This window comes from Rhamphochromis longiceps, linkage group LG3 (genome assembly GCF_057381845.1).
Source record: "Rhamphochromis longiceps isolate RC_006_pf linkage group LG3, R_longiceps_female_GT1.1, whole genome shotgun sequence".
In the NCBI taxonomy this organism is placed as follows: domain Eukaryota; kingdom Metazoa; phylum Chordata; class Actinopteri; order Cichliformes; family Cichlidae; genus Rhamphochromis; species Rhamphochromis longiceps.
This window is the reverse complement of record NC_140559.1, coordinates 46,202,263-46,227,975: the sequence shown is the minus strand read 5'-3', so window position 1 is coordinate 46,227,975 and position 25,713 is coordinate 46,202,263. Positions and strand designations below refer to the sequence as shown.

Below are 25,713 nucleotides of genomic sequence, written 5' to 3'. Positions count from 1 at the left end.
ACTTTATAATGTTCAGTAAACGTTACCGAGAAACAAAGAGCCAGTTAAAAAGACAAAAGGTTTTATTAAAATATGTCCTGAAGGAGAATCACCCTGTTGTAATTTACAACATACTATACAGACCAGACCCCATTTCCTGATGCCCTGCAGGGGGAGCTACAGCACCACTCCACAGTGGTGGACAAGCTAACAAGCTAGTCAAAAGCACAACTACTAAAAACATAAAAAACAAAGTTCAAGCACAGTTTGCACATGCTGAAAGCATAAACCCCGTACTTCACAATTGTGTACTTCTGTTTTCAATTAAAAGGCACTTCCTGATTTTATGTCTGTTTTCTAGTGAAATTTTAAAACGTTAACATCTTTCAGCTGAGATGCATTTGGGGGTTTTTGTGGGGGTTTTTTTTAAGACTCCTTCTGTTCTCTAATCCGGCAAACCAAGTGTCACATAGCACTAAAAAACAGGGCATTGTTTGTGTATTGACAACTAAATCTTTCCAGCCAACACCCAGCTCCTGTCTGAGCGTACGAGCGTTTGAACAATGCCACGAATGACTGGCATGTGAGTTTGGCACAGCAGTCTGTGAAGAGGTGTTGGCGTGGGGCTGCACGGAAAACAGGAAGAGGTGGATCCTTGCAGTTAGGGAGATATGTAAGCTAATCCTCTGCTGTCACATACTTTCTGTTTCTTCTGCTGAAGTAGCACATGCTGCAGCAGCTCGAGTGTGTGTCCGCCGTCTCGTCGTGGTCGCCCTTCTGCTTTTACCTTTCGTTTCCTGTTTGCTAGAAACTGGCAGCTCACGTGGCACAGTCCCTGAGTAACTGTCTTTCTCAAAAGTTTACAGTAAATGACGTGGACACATCTACTGAAGCGTGCGGGTCTTGCTGTTTGCAACCAAAGTCGCTGCTTGCATGACTCTGTAGCGCTCCCGGAGGTTCCTCCTCCTCACGTGTTCGTTTGTGATCTCGATGACATTCGCTACGGGGAACCAGCCCTTCTGACCGTCCGACAGGCGGGTTCCTTCGTACAAGCCTATTCGGGGGGGAGGGAGAAAAAAAAAAAAAGAGAGGGGAGGAGAGTGGGGAGAGGACAAACAAGGGAAGGGGGAGATATTGGCGGTTTCTGCGTCGTTCATGCAAGAAAGTCAAAGCAAATAAACTGCTAAAGCGAGGGTTGGAGGATGGAGGCATATAAACAAGCAGAGTCCAGGGAGGTGATACAAAGTCATGTTAGTACATGTAACTTTTTCTGTGTAACAAATGTTAATAATAATAATTAGTTTCGGTTTCAGCTGCCACAGCTTGTTTTCTAAAGATAAACGTTTCCCACCCGATGCTCTTACCCTCGTTGGTTTTGCGGATGACATTGATGATCTCAGTGGGCTCCAGGCTGAGCTCGTCGGCTTGCTGGGCGATGTACTGCTCCACGCACTGCACCTGAGGACAGTCTGCCATCCACAGACACATATAAAATTGTAAACTTTCATAACTCGCATAACACTCGGTGTGTGTGAATTTTGTATGCGCTTGTCCTCACCCCAGTCCTCGTAAATCACTTCCTTATCATCTCTCTCTTGGTTGGCCGTGTTGGGGAAAGCTGCCATCCACCTGTCCATGTCCGACCTGTTGATGGAGACGGCCACAGTTTAGTCTCATACCAGTGACGTGTAATTCCTGATGTAACAGTAGGAAGAGTTTTCACCTCCTTCGAGGTGTGCGGAGAAGAGGAGGTCAACAGAAAACCATAGCAACCCGTTTCTGAGGCTCAACATGTCCCACAGTCTTCTGAATCTAAAAATCCTCACATTGCATTTTGGCACATCTCTGAAGAATGTTCCCAGCATTATATTTAGGTTCATTTAAGTTTAGCAAATCACTTTTATAATGGTTTGGTCAAGAGATCTTGAGTTTAACCTTGATACGTCGCCAAAACTACCAGTTACACAAACAGGCGTGTGTTTGGACTGTGGGAGGAAGCTGGAAATACCAGAGAGAACTCAGACAGACACAAGGCGAACACGCAGGACGCCAGGGACCTTTTTACTGTGCTGTACAGCGCTAACCACTGTACTGGGTGCTCTCCAACTCTCACCCTATGACGGCTCAGACAGGCTTCAGCCTAACTGCAACCCCGAGTTGGATAAGCAGAAGTGGATACACGAATGGATCGACATTAGATGTTTTTGGCCTAAGTACTAAATTTGAAGGATTTATTCCCTGGAGTCACACATTATACTATTAGCATAGTGACCGATATTTGCATTTTACTGTGATGGTGTTAGAGGAAAACTATGTCACCTAACTCACCAACAACACATCCTCAAAATGTTTAACAGAGAAAATGTTTTGCATAGAGCATTATGGATTCTCTGGCCTCAATCACATCCTGGACATGTTTTTGATTGCTCTGGATCACCTAACACTGGGGATATTTTATAACCTGCAAAAACATCCTAACAATGTTTCCGTCAGATCATGTTGTCATCAAGTCAAAGTCAAAAAGACCATATTTATCCTCAAGGGGCAATTAAGACACATGATACCTTGCCAACCATGCATATAATAAACAAACATCACAATGAAAATTGTTTGAAATGACAAACTTCCTTTTTTTCCATGTTTAACTTCCCTGTAAGCCGGTTGTAGCAAGTCTGTCAACATCCAGGACGTCAGCTTGTATGCTCTCCAAACTGGCTCCCAGGCATGAATCGGGGGGGCAGGACTTTGCACATGTGTTTGTTGTATTTGGTTCATAATTTCACTTAATTTTTAATGTAGTGTGAATGTTTTTCTTTGTGCTCGTTAAGCTTTTACTTTGAAAGTCAGAACAGCTGTTCATCCAGGGCAACATTTTCAAGGAGTGGCCAGGCAGGAGTGTAATCTAGTTACACTTTTAGGCCAGAACTGTTTCTTGGTGGATCTAATTTCTCATTTCCATCTCACATAACCTTTGAGTAACTCGCAGTTCATCTACAATTTTTCCTTTTAGGAAATTAAATGTTTCTTTTACATGAGTCAAATTACCCGATTCATGCTGCTTCTATGTAAACAGCATGAACTACTTGAATTGGACTTTGACTTCATGTCTAGTTTTTCCCTTATTTTCATTCAAGATACTGCAGATGTTAGAGTCAAGTACATGCTGTTCACACACACACGCGCGACCACTCACTGAGAGGAAGCTTTGATGAGCCGCTCAAACAGGCGTCCCTGGTGGTTTTCCAGCAGCGTGAGATTGAAGCAGTGTTCGAAGGGGCTCCCACTGGTCCCGCTTTCCTCTATTGGCTGCACTTGCACCAGAGAGCGATGGGCATGGTCGAGCACCACAAAACGCTCCGTGCTGTTTGAGACAATGTAGACAAAAGCTAATTACAAGAAAAATATGAGAAGGAAAACGGGTCTAGCAGGAAGCAGGTATATCGCATGCTGTGTATACTCTTAACGTCTAGCACCTTTGGCACCACCTTCCCTTAAATTTTAGGGAGTTGGAGTTATTTAAACGAGTGATGACACGCATTTAACTCTTTCCCCATAAAGACGACATTCGGCGACCTCCCCTGTAATGAGCTCACTATATATCATTAAAGATGTAATAGTTTGGCAAGTATTAGAATAGTTTCTGGGCTTTTCCAAGGGTAGCTGCATAGGCAGAGACCACCCTCACAGTGTTTAATGATTAACCAAAATGTATAATTCTGAATTAGTGCATAAAGCTGAGGCTAGTAAATATCTCCAGTTTACAGATAGGCTTTGATATCCACTGACATCAAGCAAATTTATGTAGCTGTTGTCACAGAAGCAGAAAGATGCATTTATTAAGCTGTAAAGGGACTGTGAATGCATGATGTGTACAACATCTGAAAAATTCAGTGTACGCTTTCAATTCTAATCAGAATCTAGCAGAACGAATCAATGATGCATCAAAGATGGGTCAACAAATTAAGAGCATTTTATGTTGTGTCAGTTTTGTTTTTGAACCTAACCCCTTTCTGGCAGCGATGACGAGCAGGTCGTTGAACAGGAAGAAGCAGACGGGAGTGAACTTTGCCCTCATGTTGAAGAGAGTCGCTCCTTTGGACATTTCCTGGAGCTCTCCCTTTTTCTCCAGATATCGAGTCTGGGAGATGATGGGGATGGCCTGAAGAGGACAGGTGGCATTTACGACTCTTCAAAATAAAAGAGATCACATAAGCTGAATACAAACATCAACACTGCCGTTACCTTGAGCTTGTCAAACTCCAGTGTCTTAGAGATATGAATCAGCTCCTCCATCTGTTTCATCTTTCCCACCTCTGTGTTACACACATCAATGATCTGAAACAAAATGATGAAATCACTTAGCAGATCCCTTTTATTTTCACACTTAAAAAAACCTCCTCTCAACCATCCTTGTATAAAACCGTGTGTCTCACTGGGAGTATCAAGTTTATTCCTCTGGCTCTTTTAATAAACCTAATCTCAGCCTGCCACTGCCCTCAATGGCACCTGTGACTCACTGAGTTGATTCAGTAGGAAATCCTTCATTCAGACAATAGCTGACATCTAATTTCCAGAAGCATACGGCGCACTTTAGACTCAAATATGCCGCATTTGCAGGCAGAAGGGTGGTTGAGGAGTGAGGCGTGTTTACCTTGGACACAGAGGCCAAAGCCTTTGAGGCTGTCTGCTCCTCTTTCGTCCCCTCTTTTGTTCTCTTCAGGATGTTCTGAAACAACAAACAACAACTTTCTATTTCTGCAAACAGACAAACAACATTACCAGGAGACATTTTTCCACCAAAACACAAGCAAGGTTGTGAAACTGGGGCGAGGCGAGTCTGTGTGTTTGCTTATAGGTTAAAGGATCAGCGAAGGCTAGAGTGTGTAAGATTACGCTGGAATGAGGGCATTCCACACATCCGAACACCGTGATGAACTCATGCTATTGCCTTTCACTGACCCTCAGGAGAGAAGGGTCAGCTATGCACAATGTACTGTGGCGTTTTGTTTGGCACTTAAGTAAAGCACGTAAAGCTTACAAAGGCTGTCACTCATCTGTGAGTTGCTGAGCTTTTTCCTCTCAGGAGAGAAGCAGAAGCAAATAACCAATTTGTCACTCTGTGGCCTAAACATGCACTCACATGCCACCTAGTTAGTAAGGGCTTCACTAGTACCAGGTTTGACTCCAGTTTGCCTTCAGACCTGGCTTAGTTACTTGTGACATAGATTCAACAAGGTGCTGGAAACATTCCTCAGAGATTTTGGTCCATGTTGACATGACAGTGTCACATAGTTGCTGCAGATTTGTCTGCTGCACATCCATGATGTTAATCTCTAGGTTCACCATGTCCTAACGGTGCTCTACTGGTTGACATCTGGTGACTGTGAATCCTGAAATATTTATACAACTGTGTTTATGTTGTTTTGAATGTTGCAGCAGAAATTGAGATTTATCAAGCCTGGAACATTTCTCTCATCTTCTGTTGTTTAATATTGAGCCCAGACAAATTGTAGCCTTAGTTTCCTGTTATCAGGTGACAGGAGCGGCACCTGGTGCAGTCTTCTGCTGCTGGAGCCCATCTGCTTGTGTGTTCAGACATGCTCTTCTGCATACCTTGGTTGTATTGAGATGTTATCTCAGTTATTATTTTGTGGGGAAAAAATCCCAGAAAATCAGCAGTTTCTGAAATACTCAGACCAGGCTTGTCTGGCACCAAGAAACATGCCACGTTCAAAGTCGCTCTAATCATCTTTCTTCCCTACTTTGGTGTTCTGTTTGAACCGAGTTGTCTCCCTGTGATTGGCTGATTAGATATTTGAAGTTAAGCCCAGAAAGATGATTCTGATCATGTGGACATTTCTATAGAAACCTATAGAAACCTTTCATCACTCATCAAAGTGAATTGATCATTAATATGTATGTGTCATGAACACTGATCAATGGCCCTGAATACTGTTGACAGAGAGTTGGGGATTGGCTGCAATTACAGAACTTATGTTAACTAACAGTGGAACAGGTGTACCTAATAAAGTGACCAGTGACATATGCTAAGGCATAGAGAGTGAAAACTGGGTGATGCTGCACACCTCAATGAGCATTTTGATGCGTGTTATTCGCTGGAACGGCAGTAGCAAGAAAGACATGAAGGGCAGCCGCTGGCACTGAGGCGACTCTTGGAGACGAGTGATTACTGCACTGAACTGCAGGTTGCTCTTCCTGTAAATACACCACAAAAGTAAAGATAAGGTAAGACTTTGTCTCCAGTTGAGACAGTTGGTACCCTGCCAGCCTGCACTACTTACAATCTTTTCTCATAGTTGCTACGGAAATTCTCAGAGAGTTTGAACCTGATTCAAGTGAAACTCTGGTTGCTTACATGAGCTCAGTGAACATCTTTTCCTGGTAGATCTGGTTGCGTACGTAGTCAATGTAGGCGGGGAAGTTGTGCTGGGCATGGTAGTTGATTATATCACAAATGTCAGAGAACACCACGTCCTGAAATATGCGGTCCTCCAAGTCTTTCAAGAATCTGTTGAGTCAGATAACAAATTTTCAGAACTTGCAGAAAACTGTGCACAAGCCTGTTGAACCATAAAGAACAAGCTTTACATTCCTGTCCCAGTTTCATCTTCAACAAGTGACCTTGCAGCACTTCACATCATAAATCACTTTGGAGTTTCTGTTTTTTCCTTATCTCCCTTCACCCTTTTTTTCCCTCACCTCTCGCTGACTTCACGGATCCTCAGGATGTTGGAGAAGAGGGTCTTCCTGTCTCTGATGATCATCGTCTCTTCCAGCTCCCGGCTCTCCATGAAATGTTCAGTCAGAACATGAAGAGATCGCAAGTAAGAGGCCTCTGATGTCAGGACCTCAAACATACTCTGTCAGGAAGAAGGTGAACAAAGCTGCACATTAAAGGAAACCAAGATGACACAAAAAGCAGGATAACTGCAGTTTTCATGTTTATAGAGGAAATATTTATGATTTATATATGATTTTTTTTAAATAAGAAGAGTTACACAGGTTGTGAAGGGCTCTTGGGAGCTATTTATAAACAACTAAAATCCAAGATCATCATTTCAAACAATTGTATGGATGTGTCAGCAAACGTCTGGAAGAATACACAAACTGTCACCCTCAGATCAGAAGAAACTGATAAGCAAGAACCACCCAGGAACCACCAAGGCTCAAGCCTGTGAGGAACTGGAAACTGCTGAACACCAGCATCCTGTCCACAGTGAAGCCAGTTTCACCATGAACTGAGAGGGTGTCGACCAAAAAATATGTTTCCGCTCCAAAATGAAATTTACAAATACATGGATAATACACGGAGACCAAGACTGAACTATTTGGCCACGATGACAAGAGGAATGTTTGGAGTAGCAAAGATGAGGAGTTTAAACCTGAGAACACTGCATCAGCTGTTGAGCATGGTAAGCATGGTGGTGGTAGCATCAAGCTCTGCGGCTGCTCTGCTGCCAGTGGTACCAGTATATTGCATAAAGTGGCTCGAATAATGGAAAAAGGGCTACCTCCAAATTCTTCAACTTCACCTCAAATCAACAGCTAGATACTTGAAACTTGGGCACAGCTGGGTGCTTTAAGAGGATGATCCCAAACACACATCAGACTGATTTTGGGATGGATAAAGCAAACAAGCATTACGCCTCTGGCATGGCCATTCTTCATGCCCCGACCTCATGTAGACTATGCTTAAAAGACAGATTTATGACACAAAGCAAGCAATTTAAATGGAGCAATTCTGCCCAGAGAAGTAATCAAATATACAGCCAGAATGATGCCAGATGCTTGATGATGGCGATCAAAAATGTCGAGTCAATGTGCAGCTTGTCATTTCACTAAATATTAGTGAGGGGTGTATTTAAGCCTGTATCAGTACTTCAAAGGTTATTTACCTTTACAAATTCTGTTACTGGCACTACAGCTTTATAACTAACTGTAAAAGCTTTTCTGAACGTCATACCGGGTGAATCAATATGATGTAATAGCAATGAGTTAGACAGTGTGGCTAAATGGATTCTAATTCATGTAAAAGCATTATATTATTAGTTGGAAAACTTGATCCTGCATCTCAGATTTCTCCTTTCAGCCTTTATTGATTTGTCTTTATGGAGCCTCTCTGCCATGCATTATCGTCTCCTCTCCTCCACTCCCTCACCTCCTGGTACTTGCACTGGTCAGAGCTGAGATTCTCCAGCACCCCGCTGTCCCGCACATTTGGGAGTTCCTGCCACAGAGTGCTCTGAACCGGTGTGGGCACCGGGCTGCCCCTCGGTCCTCCATTTCCAGGGCGACGACCGAGGTGGTCCATAGCATAGTCCGCACTAGTTTTGCTGATGTTACGGCAAACTGTCTGGCGCCGGATCTCTTTTGTAATGACAGAAGCCCGGTACGTCTGGTAGAGAGGTTCTGAAACAGGGAAAAGAGTCAAACATTTTCCTGATTACTACATATATTCATAAACATCAATCACTCTGCTTCCCATTGGACCTGCATAATCAGTTATCAGTAAACCAAGAACTACTCGTTTAACTTTTTGGTTACGTTTTAGGCTTTCCTTTTCTTTTAACTTGAATTTTATTGCTACTTTAAAGCTATTCTTCAATTTTCATGCCTTAGCTTCAACACGGTCACCGTCGCTCTCTGGCGAAGAGTTTCCCAGCAGCATCACTTCCTGCTGCGAGGTAAAGCCAAAAAAATGTCAGAACTGCATCTTTTTCATTAAAATGCATTCGAGTGACAAATAATAAAGTAATAAATTACTTTGTACAATCAGTGATTTGTTCAGTGAGAGCAAATAAGACAGTGCTGTATATAGTACATGATCTACTGTCTCAGGTACTTTGGAATTAGGACAACATGCAATACATCTTAATGGAGTCGATGAAAATACAGATGAATATCATCAGATTCAATCACACTGACGATAATGTGCAAAGAAACTGATTAAATGGAGACAAACATTATGGCTCATAGTAAAATTCACCAAATGCGTTTCCTATTTAAGATACTAGTAATGACATAAACCTGTATCCAGTGCAAACGCTTGTCTAACTGGAACTACATATCAAAATCTGGTTTTTGTAGGGACAGAAGCATGTCTAATGAATGTCTAACAGGATTTCAGCTGCTCAACAGTTCATCAGGACTGTTTTTTAGTGGGTGAAAGGTTTTGCAGGCACATCCTGTTAGCACCTGTACTCATGTTTTACCAGCATTGGAGTTTCAGTATGTGGAGAATGTGACAAGGTGACAAGAAAGAGTTTCCTTAATCTGACGTCATGCAGGTGGCATTTGTTTGTTGCTCCAAAACCTGCATGTGCTGTTGAGCGTTAGCGGCGCCTTCACAAATGTGACCCAGGCAGTGAATTCCGACTGTACACAAAGACAGCCAGGCAATGACACGATCAGAACAACTGGACTTTCCAATATTTCCAATGTTTTTTTTAATCTTAGCTTCACTGTCTGCAAATATCCTACGAAACTACGTCCAAAATTTTTTTGTTTATTTAACAGTTTCTGATGCAAAAAGTAAAACTAAACAGCACAGTGTTGCCCCAAATCATCATCCAGCAATCCTCTCAGGTATGATGGCAAAATCCCTGCTCAGCGCAGCCACACATGCCTGTAGGTGTGACCTGACCAATCAGCAAGTGAAATTTGCCCCTTTATTGATGCTGGCAATTTTTCCATCTTTAGCCTGTGGCGATAAGGACGCGTGGACTGTGAGCGGATTATTGTAAATGTAAAGGCATGTTTATTAGAAGTTGAATCATTTATGGACTTGTTTTGGAAACAGGGTTACAGTTGATAGATCTGGGCTTGTTGTGGCTTGTTTGTTTTGAGTGTCAGCCTTACCATCCTGCAGACGAGTGTCGAAAATAAACCCAATCTTCCTCCTGATAGAATTCCTCCTGTCAGGGGACATGACATTGGAGAAAAGGGTTAACAACTTACAAATGCCCCCTTATTAATCTGTCAATACTCTCAATAATATAAAGGCTGGTTTAAAGGGTAATCCAGGTGAAAATCTTTATTTTTCTTATATGAAGACATTGTGTTAGCTCTTCTCTAAATGCGCTCTACCCTGTTTATCCATTTGTAGCTTGAGCCCTCCTACTGTATTTTTTTTAGCAGGTTTTACTCAAACAGGAGGGAAAAGCACCTTTGTTTAGGAGCATCTTTGGAAATATACTGCATATATTTGTGTCATTTTATCTGAGGAAAATATAAAATATTTCCACACATATCCTTTTAAAATGGAAAGGTAAAGATGCTGACTCACTTTTCTTCGCTTGTGTCCTCCTTCTCTTCCTCTTTCCCTCCATTCTCCTCCCCTAGTAAAAGAAGACATGGCTGCTTTTAGTTAAACAGATATTACCTGTATGCATCATTCACAGCTCATGTCAGGCACACAGAATCCTCGTTCAGACCTTTTTTCAGTGTGAGGGACTGCGCTGAGGCAGTGCTGAGCCTCCTGGGATCTGCCTTTGGTGGTGGTGGTGGGAGTCTCTGAGGTTGGAGGGAAATGTGTGGAGGTGGAGTGTGGGCTCGCTGAGGGCTCAGTCCAGTGGTGGCGGAGCCACTGGGGGAGGAGGGTCGCAACAAGTGACCCTCCTCCGGTGTGGGCATGGGAAGAGGAATGCCGCCCCTGGGTATTGTTTGGCTACGACTGTCCTGGTTCAAAGGGATCCTCGGGGGGATAGCAGGCGGAACTTCGTCCGGGGTCACTATGGTTTCTCCCTCTTTCTGAAACTCGGACGTGGGATCTGACAGACTGTTGGTCAGTTTGGACCGACGGCCTAGTTTGCACACTTTGATTAGAGGAATATCCAGCTCCTTACACTCGACTGCGTTGTTTTTAGGAGTGGGGTAAATCAATGGAAGCGTGGCCTCGTAAATATTCTCTTCTTCATTTTGGGTGCTTCCGTGCTGAATTTGCGGTGACTGCATACGTTTTGGGGGAACGGGGGGAGACCCGGAGCGAGTGATAGCAAGCGAGGCAAGAATGAAGTGAGGACCCGGGTCCGAACGCCTCCTCTGGTTGTCCGCAATCAAAACACTCAACGACTCGTGGAACTTTGCTTTTTGTTTTTTCAACGCCTCATCCTCCTCAATCGCAAAAGTGTCCTCTGTGTCCTCTGCCTCACTGTCCCCTTCATCCACAAACTCTACTTCCTCATCTTCCCAGTCTTCCTCATCCTCCTCTCCACCCTCCTCCCCAACATCTTCCACGTTCACGGGGACCCATATTAGTTTCATGCCAGGCCGCTGGAGGTGGCAGATGCAGCTGCAGTTCGGGGCGCAGCACGGGCTGACAGGCGTGTGATGACTGTGCTCCGCCTCCACTTTATCTCCTCCAGTAAGCTCAACCTCAACCTCCTTTCCATCAGGCTCTGCGTAAAACATAAGAAACACATGAATTGTTTTGAAATGTTTTCAAAAGGGGAAGAAAGTAAAATGATAGTGAACTTCTCAAATATTTAGTTTCTTCCTTATTTTGCAATTTAAAAAACAAAACAAAACACACAAAAAAACTGAGCTAATGAGTGGGAATGGCTGCTTTCTGCCCACTTTCTGTGTCCTCAGACAGAAAGGTACACTTTTATTAAGAGCTTTGCTTCCCCTTCCCCCCCATCTTCTCTTCCCATAAATGCTTCACATGCACATGCTGCACCGTTGAGTCAGCACGCGTCTTCAAATATTCATGGAAACATTTGGAGGATCGCATGGGGGAAAATTCAATACCGACAAAAGGAAATGGAGGAGGTGGAGGAAAGAGAGTGGTGAACTGGAAAGATGGTTAAAGGGGTCAGCAAGTAAGCATCTAAAAAAGCTGGGAAATAAAGGACAGTTTTGGTAACTTTCCAGTTAAACCATTAAGAACACTGATGCACTTTGCCATGCTGGTGACATCAGCGATGGTGGTGTTGGACCACCTTTATTTCCTGAGAGTTAAACGAGTGGAATCTCCCCAAAACTATCAGATGCACCGACACAGATACTGATTCAGCTCAAAACACTGCACAACAGCCGTCCACAAAAGAAAAGATTCACTTACTGCACATTTGATTTGTAACTGGTTATTGGCCACTAGCACATAATCGAGGCACCGGTTGCAAGTTATATTAAATTTCACCAATCACCATTTTTTAAATCATTTTTACACTAGCAAATCACTAGCAAGACAATAAATATATAAACAATTTAAAATGAGCTTATTATCCCTAAACATTTCTTTAACATCTACTCTTCTTCAACTTAAACTCATTTTAATTTTTTTTATTACTGTTGAAGTATCTCACAGTAGAAGATCCTCACTATGTGCCTGTGACATTTCTATTTTAACTCTGTTGTTTATTTATTGTATACGGTGATATTTTTAGATTTTGCCCTGGTGCTGCAACAGAATCATTTCGCTTTAGATCCATTTTATTTAATCTTTTAAAATGAATGAAATCCCTGTTTTGGGGTTCTTTTGTTTGTTTGTTTTTACTAATGTTGACAATAAAAGATAAAACTTGTGGTTGTTGGGGTGTGCCGGAATAAATTCTGACCCTCCCCTGCCCTAACAGGAATATTTATTTTTAAACTTGACTGCATGCTTTAGCTATATTCACTCAAAGACTCAGTGAGGTCATGTTTAAATGTTTTCTGTTTGAACAAGGAAGCAAAACAAGGGAAGTGATATTGTATGTTGGAATGGAAAATTCAAATCTCACATCAGTACCAATGCAACTTAATTTCTTTGGGTTTCACCATGATACACCAAAGAAAAGTGTCGCTGCAGCTTAAACAAAGAGATAGAGATGGAAGAGATCCCTCTAGGATCCCTCTGTCTTTTCCAACAGAAAGTAAACACAGCACACCTAACTTTTTGCTTTGCACACACACACACACACACACACACACACACACACACACACACACACACACACACACACACACACACGATCAGCTGACTGACTTCTTTTATGGGACAGACCATTCAAACACAACCACACCTCAGAGCTCACTGATTACGCTGCACATTTGACGTTACACATTTAACACTCATATGCCAAGGTCTTTAAATGCGCGCGCACACACACACACACACACACACACACACACACACACACACACACACACAATTTTTGCATCAGACAAAATGTCTAATAATTCATGTGTGATCTTATGCTACACTAAGTCTGTGAAACTAGCCTAATTATAAGATAAAACAATTACTGCTGTCATCTGATCTTTGACCAGCTGTTGCAAGAGATTTTTTTTAATTGGAGGTAAAGGTTTAAACACGTTTAGTTTCTAGTAAATCAGGTGACACTTGCTTTTGATGTGAAACTGCATTAAGAATGCATTTCTGCTTCTTTGTAAACACTAACCTTACTTCACTCTGACCATCTTTATATCTGTGACAAAACCTGCAGTTTAACTCCAATCAACGCAAATTAAAATAATAAATTAAACTCAAGATAGAGGTATTTCTCCCATATACTTCTCCCAAAGCTTTACCTGATCGGCCTCCTTCCACGCTGCTTCTGTCCCCCTCCTCTCCTCCATCAAGCTCCTTCTGTTTCTTCGCCAAGCGGCTCCTCTTCTTAGGGAGCGGCGGCGCTGCCTGCTCTGCCTCCTTCTGAAGCTGCAGTCTCACCCGGGGTTTGGGCTTTATCGTAGGAGGCCTCTTGGACTGTCTAACTGGCTTGCCTTCTGCAGTACCATTGGTGGCCGGTTCCAACCTTTCAGTGGACTCCTGCTTGCTGAACTGGTTCACAATCCTCTTGACCTTCCCTCCAGAGCGTCTGACATTGCTGTCCCTCTCTCCAAGAGTAGGGGAACTGCATTGTGGTTTTGGAGGAATCTCCGGCCTTGGCTTGGCCTCGGGTTTGAAGGGTGAAGTGGATGTCGGCGGTTCCTGGACGGACATGGTGGCAGGAAGGACGTCGTCTCTTCTGATGTGCTTCACTCACTGCCCTGACCTATCAAAGGCCAGGCTTTTGTGAATGTTAATGTGAGCGTGTCATCATCTCCTGAGGAGTAAAAAGAAATAAATGTTTACAGAGAGGAAATCGATGTTACGTAACTCGGTATGTGAATACCAGCGCTGAGTAGGACTTTGAGTTCTTATGTAGAAACCCCCCCTCTGCAAGGCCACAGAGGAGAATGAACTTTACACTGTAATAAGCTCATTAGTTTCCAACAACTGTATGGTGACGGTAGAGAGTGTTTCAGCTGCTCCTAAAGAAACATCCTGCACTGCACAGTGTTTATTCGCTGTTTTAATGGCTTCAGAACAGGGATACTGGGCATACCTGATGGCAGTAGCAGCTACGCAAGGCCTTTTGTTATAAATAGAAGAGCTTCTGTGCAGAGGAGCAGTGCAGATGCAGAAATACAAAAAGCATTTCTTCTTTTGTGTGCTGTATCTGTGTAACGAGCCCCCAAGGTCATGTGATCAAGTTACACCAGTTCAGTTTGATTAATAGTTAATATTAATGCATCAACAACCACTCGACCGTCTCCCGTGTTGACATGTCAGCTTAAAAGCCTCACACACATCTGTGTTCAGAGAATGAGCACATCCTCGACAGTTATGTTTTCCTCCCTTCACAAATATCACCATCACTCGTGTATTACTCAACTTTTAAAAAAGTTAATTAGGGATGTTAACTGGAGTACTTTACAGTTGTGAAAACGTTGGTCTCTCACACATACACCCTGACGTCACGCCTGCAGTAAATCTGCAGAGACCTAATCTTTTAATCTAGAGGGAACTCGGGGAAGTTTCCATATTCAAAGCACTCTGGTCATTCAAATGAAGCGAATAAACCAGAGCTTTTTTAAAAAGTGTCTATAAAAAGAAACGTGATGACAGCAATGTGGTAGTCCCTTTCCATTCTGGGTGACCAAATGTCCACGCTGCATATTCCTCTCACCATATGTTTTTTTTTTTTTTTAATGTGCCTGTTTGTGTGCGCGACAACTGATGCAATAGCAAATCAAAGCAGGCTTAGTCATGCACTGAGTCATGAAGAAAAGAGAACAGAGATCCTGAAAAACATGTTATTTCTGCACTGCTTTGTATATCGTTTTGGTGAATAAATTGAGCGTGTAGCTGCAAGCATTCTGATTTTCTAGACAGTTTTAACTCTGCGATTACACTTTTGATTAGCTGGTTAATCTCTCGAGCATTTAAAATGCTGACAAATCCATGTCTATGTGGTGCTGTAAGCAGGAGCGTCTCTTAAATGACTCATAGATGAGCAAATATGGATTACTTGTTAAGTTTTAACAAGATTTATGGAAGCCAAAAGAGTAACTGATCATAAGTCACCTTAAGCACAGCTGATCACGATTCACTTTTCGCATTAGCAGATTATTAAAGCACCAGTCCACCAAGTTTACAAGTGGAAAGAGACACAACCTTTAGCTGGGGTTACCGAGGAGCAGCTTTCCAGGAGCAGCTTAGGCTTGAAGACTGTACTGCACAGTGAGGGTCTTATCAAAGAGATTCAATTACTATAATTACTATACTAATTATTGGAGTGCTCCTTGTTGTGATGATCTGCAGCCCTGTGCCAAACTGAGCATCAGAATGAGGAAGAAAGGCGATCTAAGTGGCTATGAATGTAGCATGGTTATTGGTGCCAGACTGGCTGGTCTGAATATTTCAGAAACTGCTGATCTACTCTTTCCACACAGACATCTCTAGGGTTTACAGAGAACGTCAGAAAAAACAGAAAATATTCAGCGGCAGTGCTCTGAGTGAAAATGTCTCATTGATGTCAGAGGAGAATGCCCAGGCTGCTTCGACCTGATAGGCAACAACAAGCACTCGTTACACACCAAGGTATGCAGAAGAGCAACTTTGAATGCTCAACACATAAAACCTTGAAGCAGCAGCAGAAAACCACATTGGGTCCTATCAGCTAAGAACAGAAAGCTGAGGCTACGGTTCACACAGGCTCACCAAATTTGGAAAGTAGAAGATTAGAAGTTTGCTGTCTGGTCTCATGACTCTTGATTTCTGGTTTGACATTTGGCTCTCAAAGTCAGAATTTGGTGTAAACTACACGAAAGAATGGATCCATCCTGTCTCATCAACAGTTAAGGATGCTGGTGGGTTAATGGTGTGAAGCTATTTTCTTATCACACTTTGCCTCTTAGTACCAACTGAACATCGTTTAAACACCACAGCCTCCCTGAGGATTGTTGCTGACCATGTCCTTTATAACCACAGTGTGCCGCTGATAGCTGTTTCCAGCAGGATAACACACCTCGGCCTCTCTGAAATCTCAAAAGTCTGAGCAATGTTTCCCCACATTAAAATATTTGTATATTTTATGTGTATATATGTATATTAAGGATTGTACATACATGTAAAACATATTTTACTGTAAAAACTGTTGTTGGAACCATACTGAATTTAACCAGATAAACATAAAGAGAGAGAGAGTATGTATAGTTTGCAAACAGCCATTATAATTCATCGGACAATGAGAATAGGACAAATCAACAATTGACAATGACTAATTAATATTGTGCTGAACACAGTCTGATTCAGTAAACTACATCAGTGTCAACTGTTTACTATCATAGCCAAGTGGCTAGCAAACGTACACAGAAGTTTTCACTATCCCTACTAATTAATGTTATCTTGTTGTATCTCTGTTGAGGTCAGTGCTATCCTCTATGCTGTTGCATGCTGGGGCAGCAGGTTGAGGGTCACAGATGCCAACAGACGAAATTAACTGATCCACAAGGCCAGTAACGTTGTGGGGATGGAGCTGGACTCTGTTAGGGTGGTGTCAGAGAGGTAGATGTTGTCCAAGATAAGGACAATCATGGATCATACCTCCCACCCACTCCATGACGTACTGGCTAGTCACAGGAGCACGTTCGGTGAGAGACTGAGATGACCAAAAAGCACCACTGACCGACACAGGAAATCATTCCTGCCCGTTGCCATCTCCCTGTACAACTCCTCCATCTAACACACTGTGAACACTGCTGTAGTGGCAATTCCTTTGTTTGACAAACCAAACATCCCACAATTAAACGTCCACAAGCCACAGCTGCACTGAGATAATATTTTGTATGCAGGCAAAAGAAGTCCACGGTCCAAACTTGAAGGTTGCGTTTTTATGGTTCATTCATCCAGTTTGGCAAACAATAACAAGATCCATTTTTTGTTCCTTCCTGCTGCTTCTCCTGCTCTGGTAAAAAACCATAGGCCCACCCCAGTGCATGCTGGTCCTATACCAGTCTCTTTATTTATAGAAACAAAATGGTCCTACAGCTCTTACTAATTTAACAAGGTAAACACCAAACAAACAAAACATTGAAACAAATATTAACCTACAAATAAACGTGTAAATAAACCCCAAAATATAAGTGAACTAACAACAAACTTTAATTTCAAAATAATAAAAATAAAGAACAAATAGCTCCAACAACTGCAATAGTTAGACCCTTTTTACACACGCTCTTTTCCACTCTGTAATATTCATGTCAATTTTCTTGATATTTATTTATAACCACCTCTGTTAATTCTTGATATTTATAACTGAGTGATCTGTATATATTAGTGCTATTTCTTAAATGTGTAAAATCTGTAACATAATGTATTGTTTGGAGTTTAGTCTGTTACTGTTACTATTTTTAAAATTTCTTCTTGGAGGAACTGTAACCCAGATAATTTCCTTAGGGATTAATAAAGTATTCTGATTCTGATTGTTTCAGGATGACCTGCCATTATCCAATCACACATCTCCTTACCTGCATCTTCTTTTCTCTTTTTTCTAAACTGAGCACCTGATGGCTTTGAACTTTTCTTGTCCATCTTCCATTGGTTTTAATTTTATACTCCAGTATGAACACCCATCCCTCAACCCGAGGATCACCACAACATAACCTAATAGACCTACACCTTACACACCCTCCCCTTTCGACGGGTTGTGTGTGAGACTTTAAATCATCAAACTGTAAATTATACATTTTAAATTGTTATTGATCCCTTTACCCCTATGCCTAAAGTGTATATTTATTTTCTTACTCTTCTTATAGTTATTGTTTGTTAACTTGCACTGCTGTAACTGGAGCCTCGTCGCCTCGTCTCTCTATATACTGGACTGTATGTAGCGCAGATGACAATAAAGTTTACTTTGGGGAGGGCGCCCTCCCCGCAAATGGGCAGCAGAAAACCGCTCGGTGCCTATGCCATCTCCAAAATGCGCTGGCTGATGTCGGGGCAGCTCGAGTACGAGCAACTTCTTTTGGAGATGCCTGTGGTACTGCCCCCACCACGCAACCGCCCATGTCGCCCCGATCAAAAACCGCTATTGACGACAGTTTTATAAAAGATTGAAGGCTTGGTGTAAGAAATACATATGCTGTTCTGTCTCAGGGAAACCACATTTTAAAGATATTTGTCATCTTTATTATACTTACACATGCAAACAGACAAGTCACTGTGACCATAATAGCTCCTTGACTAAGAATCTGACTAAAGTCAACCGCACACAAACACCAGTAGACAGTTGTTACTGAAAGAGTGCACCAGCTAGTCAGACAGGTTTGGAGGGCATGTAAATGATGCACAGCTTTAAACAAGGAGACAGAAAAGCAAGAGTCTCACATTTCAACAAAGTAAATCAAACAGCGCTACACCACAATCACCCCCCTAACCCCATCCTTGTCTTATGTTTCTGTGTCACGTTATGTGTTTTTTGTTTTTTTGAGTTTTTAAGTACTTTACAGTTCTTAGAAATATGTTGAGGTATAATTCAGAATTAGAAGCATTAACCCATCAGGAGCTGTAGCAGTGTGTGTGTGTGTGTGTGCGTGTGGGTGTAGAAGCAGGTCTTTCCACATCTCACTCCAGTTATCATCACCGTCCACAGGAGTAACTTATAAACCTTTAACAGGAGGGTGTGTTTGCTCACAAAGAACTTGTGTAGACGTTAAAATAAAACACTAATGCACTTGCAGATAAAACAACACACTTTAAGGTCACGTTCCAGACATTGCTTTCTTTCAAGCAGTGGCCAACAGATTTCATCTCTTTTGTGTACATTTCTGTTGACCTGTTTAGCTCAATAGCTGCATGCTCCAGTCTGCTGGACCATACAGATGCTCAGGCTGGGTCAGTGGGCCACTCATTCATTTCACTCAGTGTATTTATCCTGTAAATCCAATACATATCAGATATAGTGTCATCCCTTAAATCAATCCAGCTTGAGAACAATACTTAAGTGCCTTTAGAGAGGACGTCCATTAGCACAGTGTTTTGTGTGTGTGTGTGTGTGTGTGTGTGTCCACATTATGCCATTAAGCCTAATGGATTGAGTGTGTATATAAATTGGGTATGGGGGCTTTAAGAGAGTCTCTCTACCTCAGCAGCATCAATACTTGTGATGTGGATGGAAGCTCCACGTTGGCCAGGAAGAGGAGACAGGAAAAGGTGTGCCAGAAAGGAAAACATACACACACAAACAGCGCGGTGGGCTCTCATGGAGATCGAAAGAAACAGAGTTGGTTGATATGAGGAGAGAGCATACTACCATGAGGTTATGAATAGGCTATATAAAAATGCCCACATTAAGACCCGCCAGATGTGGATGATCCTACAAAGAAGCATGATTTTACTGTGAAAAACAATCTTCTTATGTAGTGAATACAAAACAATCACTGTTTATAGACTAGAGCACTTAATGGACTTATGAGTCCATAACAGTCTCTGAAATATAATCTGAAAAGATAGCATAAAACCACAGAAAACTCTGCGCTAATACAGTCTTTAAAATAACCACTGTTAAGTTTAACACTGTCACTGTATCCCAACATATTCCACAGAAGGAACAGGTGCTCGCGGAATCCAGCAAAGTGCACCTGTTAAAATGCCAAATATAGACAAAATCTCCATATAAAATATAATTACACAGACAGAAACTCACCAGTGTTGTTGAAGACGGGTCTGAATGTTTATCCTCAGTCATTCGGCTTTAGTGCTCGAAGTCCAACATACTCTGCTTATGTTTTGTAAGAAAATCGAAAGCTTCGGGATTAAAAACCTGTCCACAGCTCACCTACATCAATGAACTTTAAACTGTGCTCGCGCACGAGAAGAAATAAATCGGTAGTTAGACAGGCTGTTAGCAACAAATATCCAATAAAAACAAAACCAGTTCAGTTCATTGTTGACAGGCTTGCTGCCTGAGCACCCATCACCCCTCTCTTGTTGTCTCGCCTTTGTTACCAGCAGAATATGAGAGGTAAAGAAGGAGTGCAGCTGCCCCCGAGAGCTATTGCTGCCAAGCTAACAGCAGATAACTGCAGCTTCCGGTACTGTTTTTCAAAATAAAACTACGGCTTAAAAACGTAAGGTGGAGGATGACAACAAAATCAGCAACTGTGCGAATTAATATAGTGTGTATATGATGTATATATTGGGTATATACAGTCTTGGTTCAAAAAAATAAATATTTTAGTTTGAAATTGTAACATTGCCAGCACAACTGTTGAAGCGGTTTAGCCTTTACTAATGGAAATATGACTGAAAATATAATTGGATACTACATCACACAACATGCCCTTAACCTTAGCTAAAACTCTGTGTTTCGTGTTTGGACTTGGATTGGGATTAGTTGTTATCGGACTCTTACTGTGAAAATATTTAGTGGACGTTTATTGAAACTTTGCGCATATTTGGTCTTCCAAAACAAATAAGGCAAATGTTTTACTTCTGATTTATTTGCGCGTGATAGTGTTGGTGTAAAACCAGCGCAGGTGTCAAGAAAGCAGGTGCACCTGAACTTTTTTTTGTCTCCTACCCCCACCTAGTGTCTGTTTTGTGAACTGCAATGAACCGTCCATTATTGGGTCCGAGCGATCAGTCCAGCCGCACTACACAACACGTAAAGTGGGCTTTACATGTCACGTTGAGGTTAGGATAATGTGAGGTGAGTGGTTTGTTTTGGGGTGGGAGTGGAGGACATAATTGGTGGCATAATGTCCCTTATTAATAATTTGAATTCGCCATTAATATTTATTGAACTATTAGCCTATGACATCACTTTGAGACAGTCTCTTCGCAAATAATATACTGTAACGATGGTTAAGTGTTATTGTACAGTGACATGTTGGTGATCTCTGCACACTGTTGTTGTTCCTTTAAGATTCATGTTTGGTTGTGGTGTACAGGAAGGGGTGGGTGGGACCTTGTTGTTCTGTGTGTGTGCCAGGCGGAAGAGAGGTGGAGTTCGAGAGCACTTCCCCCTGAGTTAACAACCCGCTGGCTTATGTGCCAAATAAACGGACAAACTGAGACCCCAACCGTCTGGTTCTTGTGAACGTTACATTGGTGTCAGAAGTGAAGAAAGAAAAAAGAACCCCAGAACGCCCGAGACCCTGTTGCTGGCGACGCTTGCCGTTACGAGACGAGGATGTTGCCGGGCAAGATTAAGAAGGAGACGGAGGAGAGGGAGGTTCGTCCGCGCTCGCCCGCCCATGGAGTGAGGGAAACGGCGCTGCGGCTGTCTGCCGAGGCTGGATTTTCTCCAGGTTTGACTAGGCTCGGGAACTGTTCGCACAGCGGCCGCGATTCCGGCGGGATGGAGTCGACCTCGCTTGGCGCGCCGTCACGTGATGTAAACAAACATGGCGGCGCCCAGCAAGCTGCAGCGAATATAAAAACGCCTAAGTTCAGCGGCAAGACGCCATGGGAAGTGTTTATCGCACAGTTCGAGCTGTTAGCTGTTGCAGCTGGCTGGTCTGAGGAACATAAAGCTCTCCAACTGGCTTTGTGTCTGTGTGAGGATGCAGCTGCATGCCTGCTGCTGCTGACCGAGGAGCAGAGGGGAGATTATAATGCTCTGGTCGGAGCACTTCAGAGGCGCTTCGGGCAGTATAACCAACCAGTGCTGCTGAGGTCGGAGTTCCACAACAGACGCAGATTGCCAGGCGAGCCCCTCCGCATTTTGGCCCATGAAATCGAGTGCCTTTGCCGGAGGGCGTATGACAGCATGCCACCATCAGTGCAAGCGGAGTTAGCTTGGGACCAGTTCCTGCAGGCCCTGAGCCCTAAAGAGCTCCGTATGCAAACTCAGCTTGCTCGGCCAGCCACACTCAGTGCAGCCCTGGAGCTAGCGTTGGAGAGGGAGATGCTTGCAGGATCCTCTGGGGGCGCTGATGACGCACACGTGGTGAGGGCTGTGTCAGCACCTGTGGAACAGATGGAGATGCCAGCGGGCTTGTGCAGTTTGGTGCAGGCGGCTTCGCTGCAGTCGCCTTCCCCTCGGGCTGGCCCACACCGCCGACCACAGAGCTGCTGGGGATGTGGACAACCCGGACACCTCATCAGGCAGTGCCCCAAGCTTGCAGCGGTTCAGGGAAACGCCCACGGGCCCGTGTAGGCGGGAGTACACGGGCCTGGGAGAACGACATCCCCACACCACCGCCACCTCCACCCGGTGCGGCCATCGCTGTGGGCTGGACCCAGGTTGGCGGCTTTTGCCATGTTCCAGTGACGATCGCGGGGGTGTCCTGTACGGCCCTGCTGGACACGGGGTCCAATGCAACGCTGGTCCGACCCGATATTGTCCCAACCGGAGCTGCTGTGCAACCGACTAATGTGCAACTTAAGACTGTGACCGGTGATCTGGCCCCAATGAGAGGGAGGGGAGTGTTCCAGTTCAAGGTGGGGGACCTCGGTGTGTCTTATGCTGCCTGGGTGGCTGACGTGCAGGACGCCTGCATCCTTGGGCTGGATTTTTTACGAGCCATTGGCGGTGTACTGGACTTAGGCAAAGGCTTCCTCGTAACCCCTGATGGGAAGAAGGTGCCGCTTATTCCTCCCCCGGTCTGCACAGCATCTGCCGCGGCGTCCACCTCCACCGCAGAGACCGCTGCAGACCCGCCAGCAGAACAGCGAGCGGAGGAGGAGGAGGAGAGGCTCTTAGCAGTGAGGAGTATCTGGTCAAAGAACTGTGAGGGGCTGACTCCACAGCAGCAAGAGAGTCTATGGCAGGTACTAAAAGAGTTTAGTGACATTTTTGCCCTGAAAGAAAGTGATGTTGGCTTGACACACTTGGTAGAGCACGTCATTGAGACCGGGGATGCCCAGCCTATTAAAGTGCGCCCACGCCGCCTGCCCCTGGCTCATCAGGAGGCTGCAGAAAGGGAGCTGTGTGAAATGATGAAGGCGGGCATCATAGAACCATCTGATAGCCCGTGGGCCTCCGCGGTGGTGATGGTGCCTAAGAAAAAAAGTCCTAGGATGCGTTTCTGTGTGGACTACAGACCACTCAACAAAGTGACGAAGAAGGACTCTTACCCCCTTCCCAGGATTGATGAGTCTCTCGACTTAGTAGCCGGGTCCTCCTGGTTCTCCACCCTGGACCTGCGGAGTGGCTACTGGCAGGTGCCACTGTCCCCGGAATCCAGACCGAAGACAGCCTTCTGCACTAACAGGGGACTATGGCAGTTCAAAGTCCTGAGCTTTGGTCTTTGCAATGCTCCTGCGACCTTCGAGAGGCTTATGGACAGTGTGCTGGCTGGCGTGCCACGGCAACGGTGTCTGGTTTACCTGGATGATCTTCTAGTGCACGGGAGCTCCTTTGATGCTGCCCTGGATGCCCTGAGACAAGTGTTGGAGAGGGTGGCAGCTGCAGGCCTGAAGCTGCACCCCGACAAGTGCCACTTCATGAGGAGGGAGGTGGAGTTTCTGGGCCACAAGCTGGGTCGTGAGGGCATCAGCACGTTGGAGGAAAAAATTCACACCATTACCGAGTGGCCCACACCAGCAGACCAGAAACAGCTCAAAAGCTTCCTAGGACTGGCGTCTTATTACAGGAGGTTTGTGAAGGGCTTTTCCTCCATAGCCGCACCACTCTTCCACCTGCTGCAGAAGGACCGTGACTTCATCTGGACCCGGGACTGTCAGCAGGCGTTCGACACCCTCCGCAGATCGCTGACAGAGTCCCCAGTCCTTGCCCCCCCTGACCCCGCCCTGCCTTTTGTCCTGGACACTGACGCAAGTAATGTGGGGCTGGGAGCGGTGTTGTCGCAGGTTGGGCCGGAAGGGGAGAAGGTGGTGGCGTACTTCAGCCGGGTCCTGAACAGGAGTGAGCGGCGCTACTGTGTCACACGACGAGAGCTGTTGGCTGTGGTGGCGGGGGTGAGACACTTTAAGTACTACCTGTGCGGCACAGCATTTGTTATCAGAACTGATCATGCTGCCCTTCAGTGGCTGATGTCTTTCAGGGAGCCAGAGGGACAGGTGGCTCGCTGGCTGGAGGAGCTCCAAGCCTTCAATTTCACTGTGGAGCACAGAGCAGGGACGCACCATTCTAACGCAGACGCCCTCTCTCGTCGCCCATGTGCTGCAGCTGGCTGCCGTTACTGTGAGAAGCGAGAGGAAATAGAGCGGGAACTCACGACAATAGACGGAGCAGCACAGCTCGCCTGCAGGGCTCTTCTGATGGTGGATGCAGCGGAGTGGAGGGCACGGCAGGAACAAGACACGGACCTGCTGCCGGTCCTGCAGTGGCTGGAGAAGGGGGAGCAACCCCTTTGGGATGAGGTCACTGGGTTTTCCATCTGTACCAGGGGGCTATGGGCCAAGTTTGCAGCTCTCAGGCTGAAGGAGGGGGTGTTGGAGCGTGCCTGGAAGGATCCTGCCACGGGGGAGGAGAGGTGGCAGGTTGTGGTGCCAAGGTCGCTGAGGTCAGCTGTGCTGGAAGCCTGCCATGGGAGCACTGGCTCCGGCCACTTTGGGGTCTCCAAGACTCTCCGCCGCCTCCGCCAGGGCTATTACTGGGGTCAACAGCGGAGGGACGTGGAGGACTTTTGCCGCAGCTGTGATGCATGTTCCTCACACAAAGGGCCACAGGACCAGTCCCGGGCTCAGCTTCAGCAGCAACCAGCAGGAGCCCCAATGGAGCGAGTAGCTGTGGACGTCATGGGCCCATTTCCTCGCACAGACAGAGGAAACCGCTATGTTCTTGTGGCCATGGACTATTTTACCAAGTGGCCGGAAGCATACGCCATCCCAGATCAGGAGGCTGAGACGGTCGCTGATGTATTAGTGGAGGGGATGTTCAGCCGCTTTGGAACAGCAGAGACCCTCCACAGTGACCAGGGGCGTAACTTTGAGTCCAAGGTATTTGCTGCCATGTGTGAACGCCTTGGGACTAAGAAAACCCGCACCACCCCACTTCACCCCCAAAGCGATGGGCTGGTGGAAAGGTTTAACAGGACGCTGGCCCAGCAGCTAGCCATCCTTACCTCAGAACACCAACGGGACTGGGATTACCATCTTCCCCTTACCCTCATGGCCTACAGGTCGGCAGTACAGGACTCCACCCAATGTACGCCTGCCCTGCTCATGTTAGGGAGAGAGCTGAGAACTCCTGCAGAGTTGGCTTTTGGGAAGCCCCCGGACGCGCCAGAGGCACCACCGGGCCGGGACTACGCAAGGAAGCTGCAGGACCGGCTGGATTCTGCACATTCCTACGCCCGAGAGCAGCTGGCGAAGGCAGGCCTGCGCCAAAAGAGGAATTACGACATCACCACTAAGCTGAGGCACTTCCATGCTGGGGAGCTGGTGTGGGTCTACAGCCCAAAGAGGAAGAAGGGACGGTGTCCTAAACTGGATAGCAGCTGGGTGGGGCCTTGCAGCGTCCTAGAGCGAGTAGGGGAGGTTGTTTACAGGGTGCA

The 25,713-nt window shown here is 45.0% G+C and overlaps 1 protein-coding gene across 1 annotated transcript; it reads right to left on the bottom strand.

Annotated features, from left to right (window-relative positions):
- Window positions 1-44: 44 nt before the first annotated feature.
- Window positions 45-20,300, bottom strand: arhgef15b (Rho guanine nucleotide exchange factor 15b). Its single transcript, XM_085399779.1, has 16 exons — window positions 19,953-20,300; window positions 13,513-14,027; window positions 10,434-11,396; window positions 10,286-10,337; window positions 9,859-9,914; window positions 8,159-8,409; window positions 6,700-6,860; window positions 6,356-6,508; window positions 6,066-6,195; window positions 4,631-4,705; window positions 4,222-4,314; window positions 3,984-4,138; window positions 3,173-3,340; window positions 1,538-1,623; window positions 1,344-1,448; window positions 45-1,033 (listed from the first exon to the last, which is right to left on the bottom strand). Exons 2-16 carry the CDS (start codon window positions 13,922-13,924, stop codon window positions 864-866), a joined length of 3,030 nt encoding a protein of 1,009 aa, XP_085255905.1. The 5' UTR covers window positions 13,925-14,027; window positions 19,953-20,300; the 3' UTR covers window positions 45-863.
- Window positions 20,301-25,713: the final 5,413 nt, after the last annotated feature.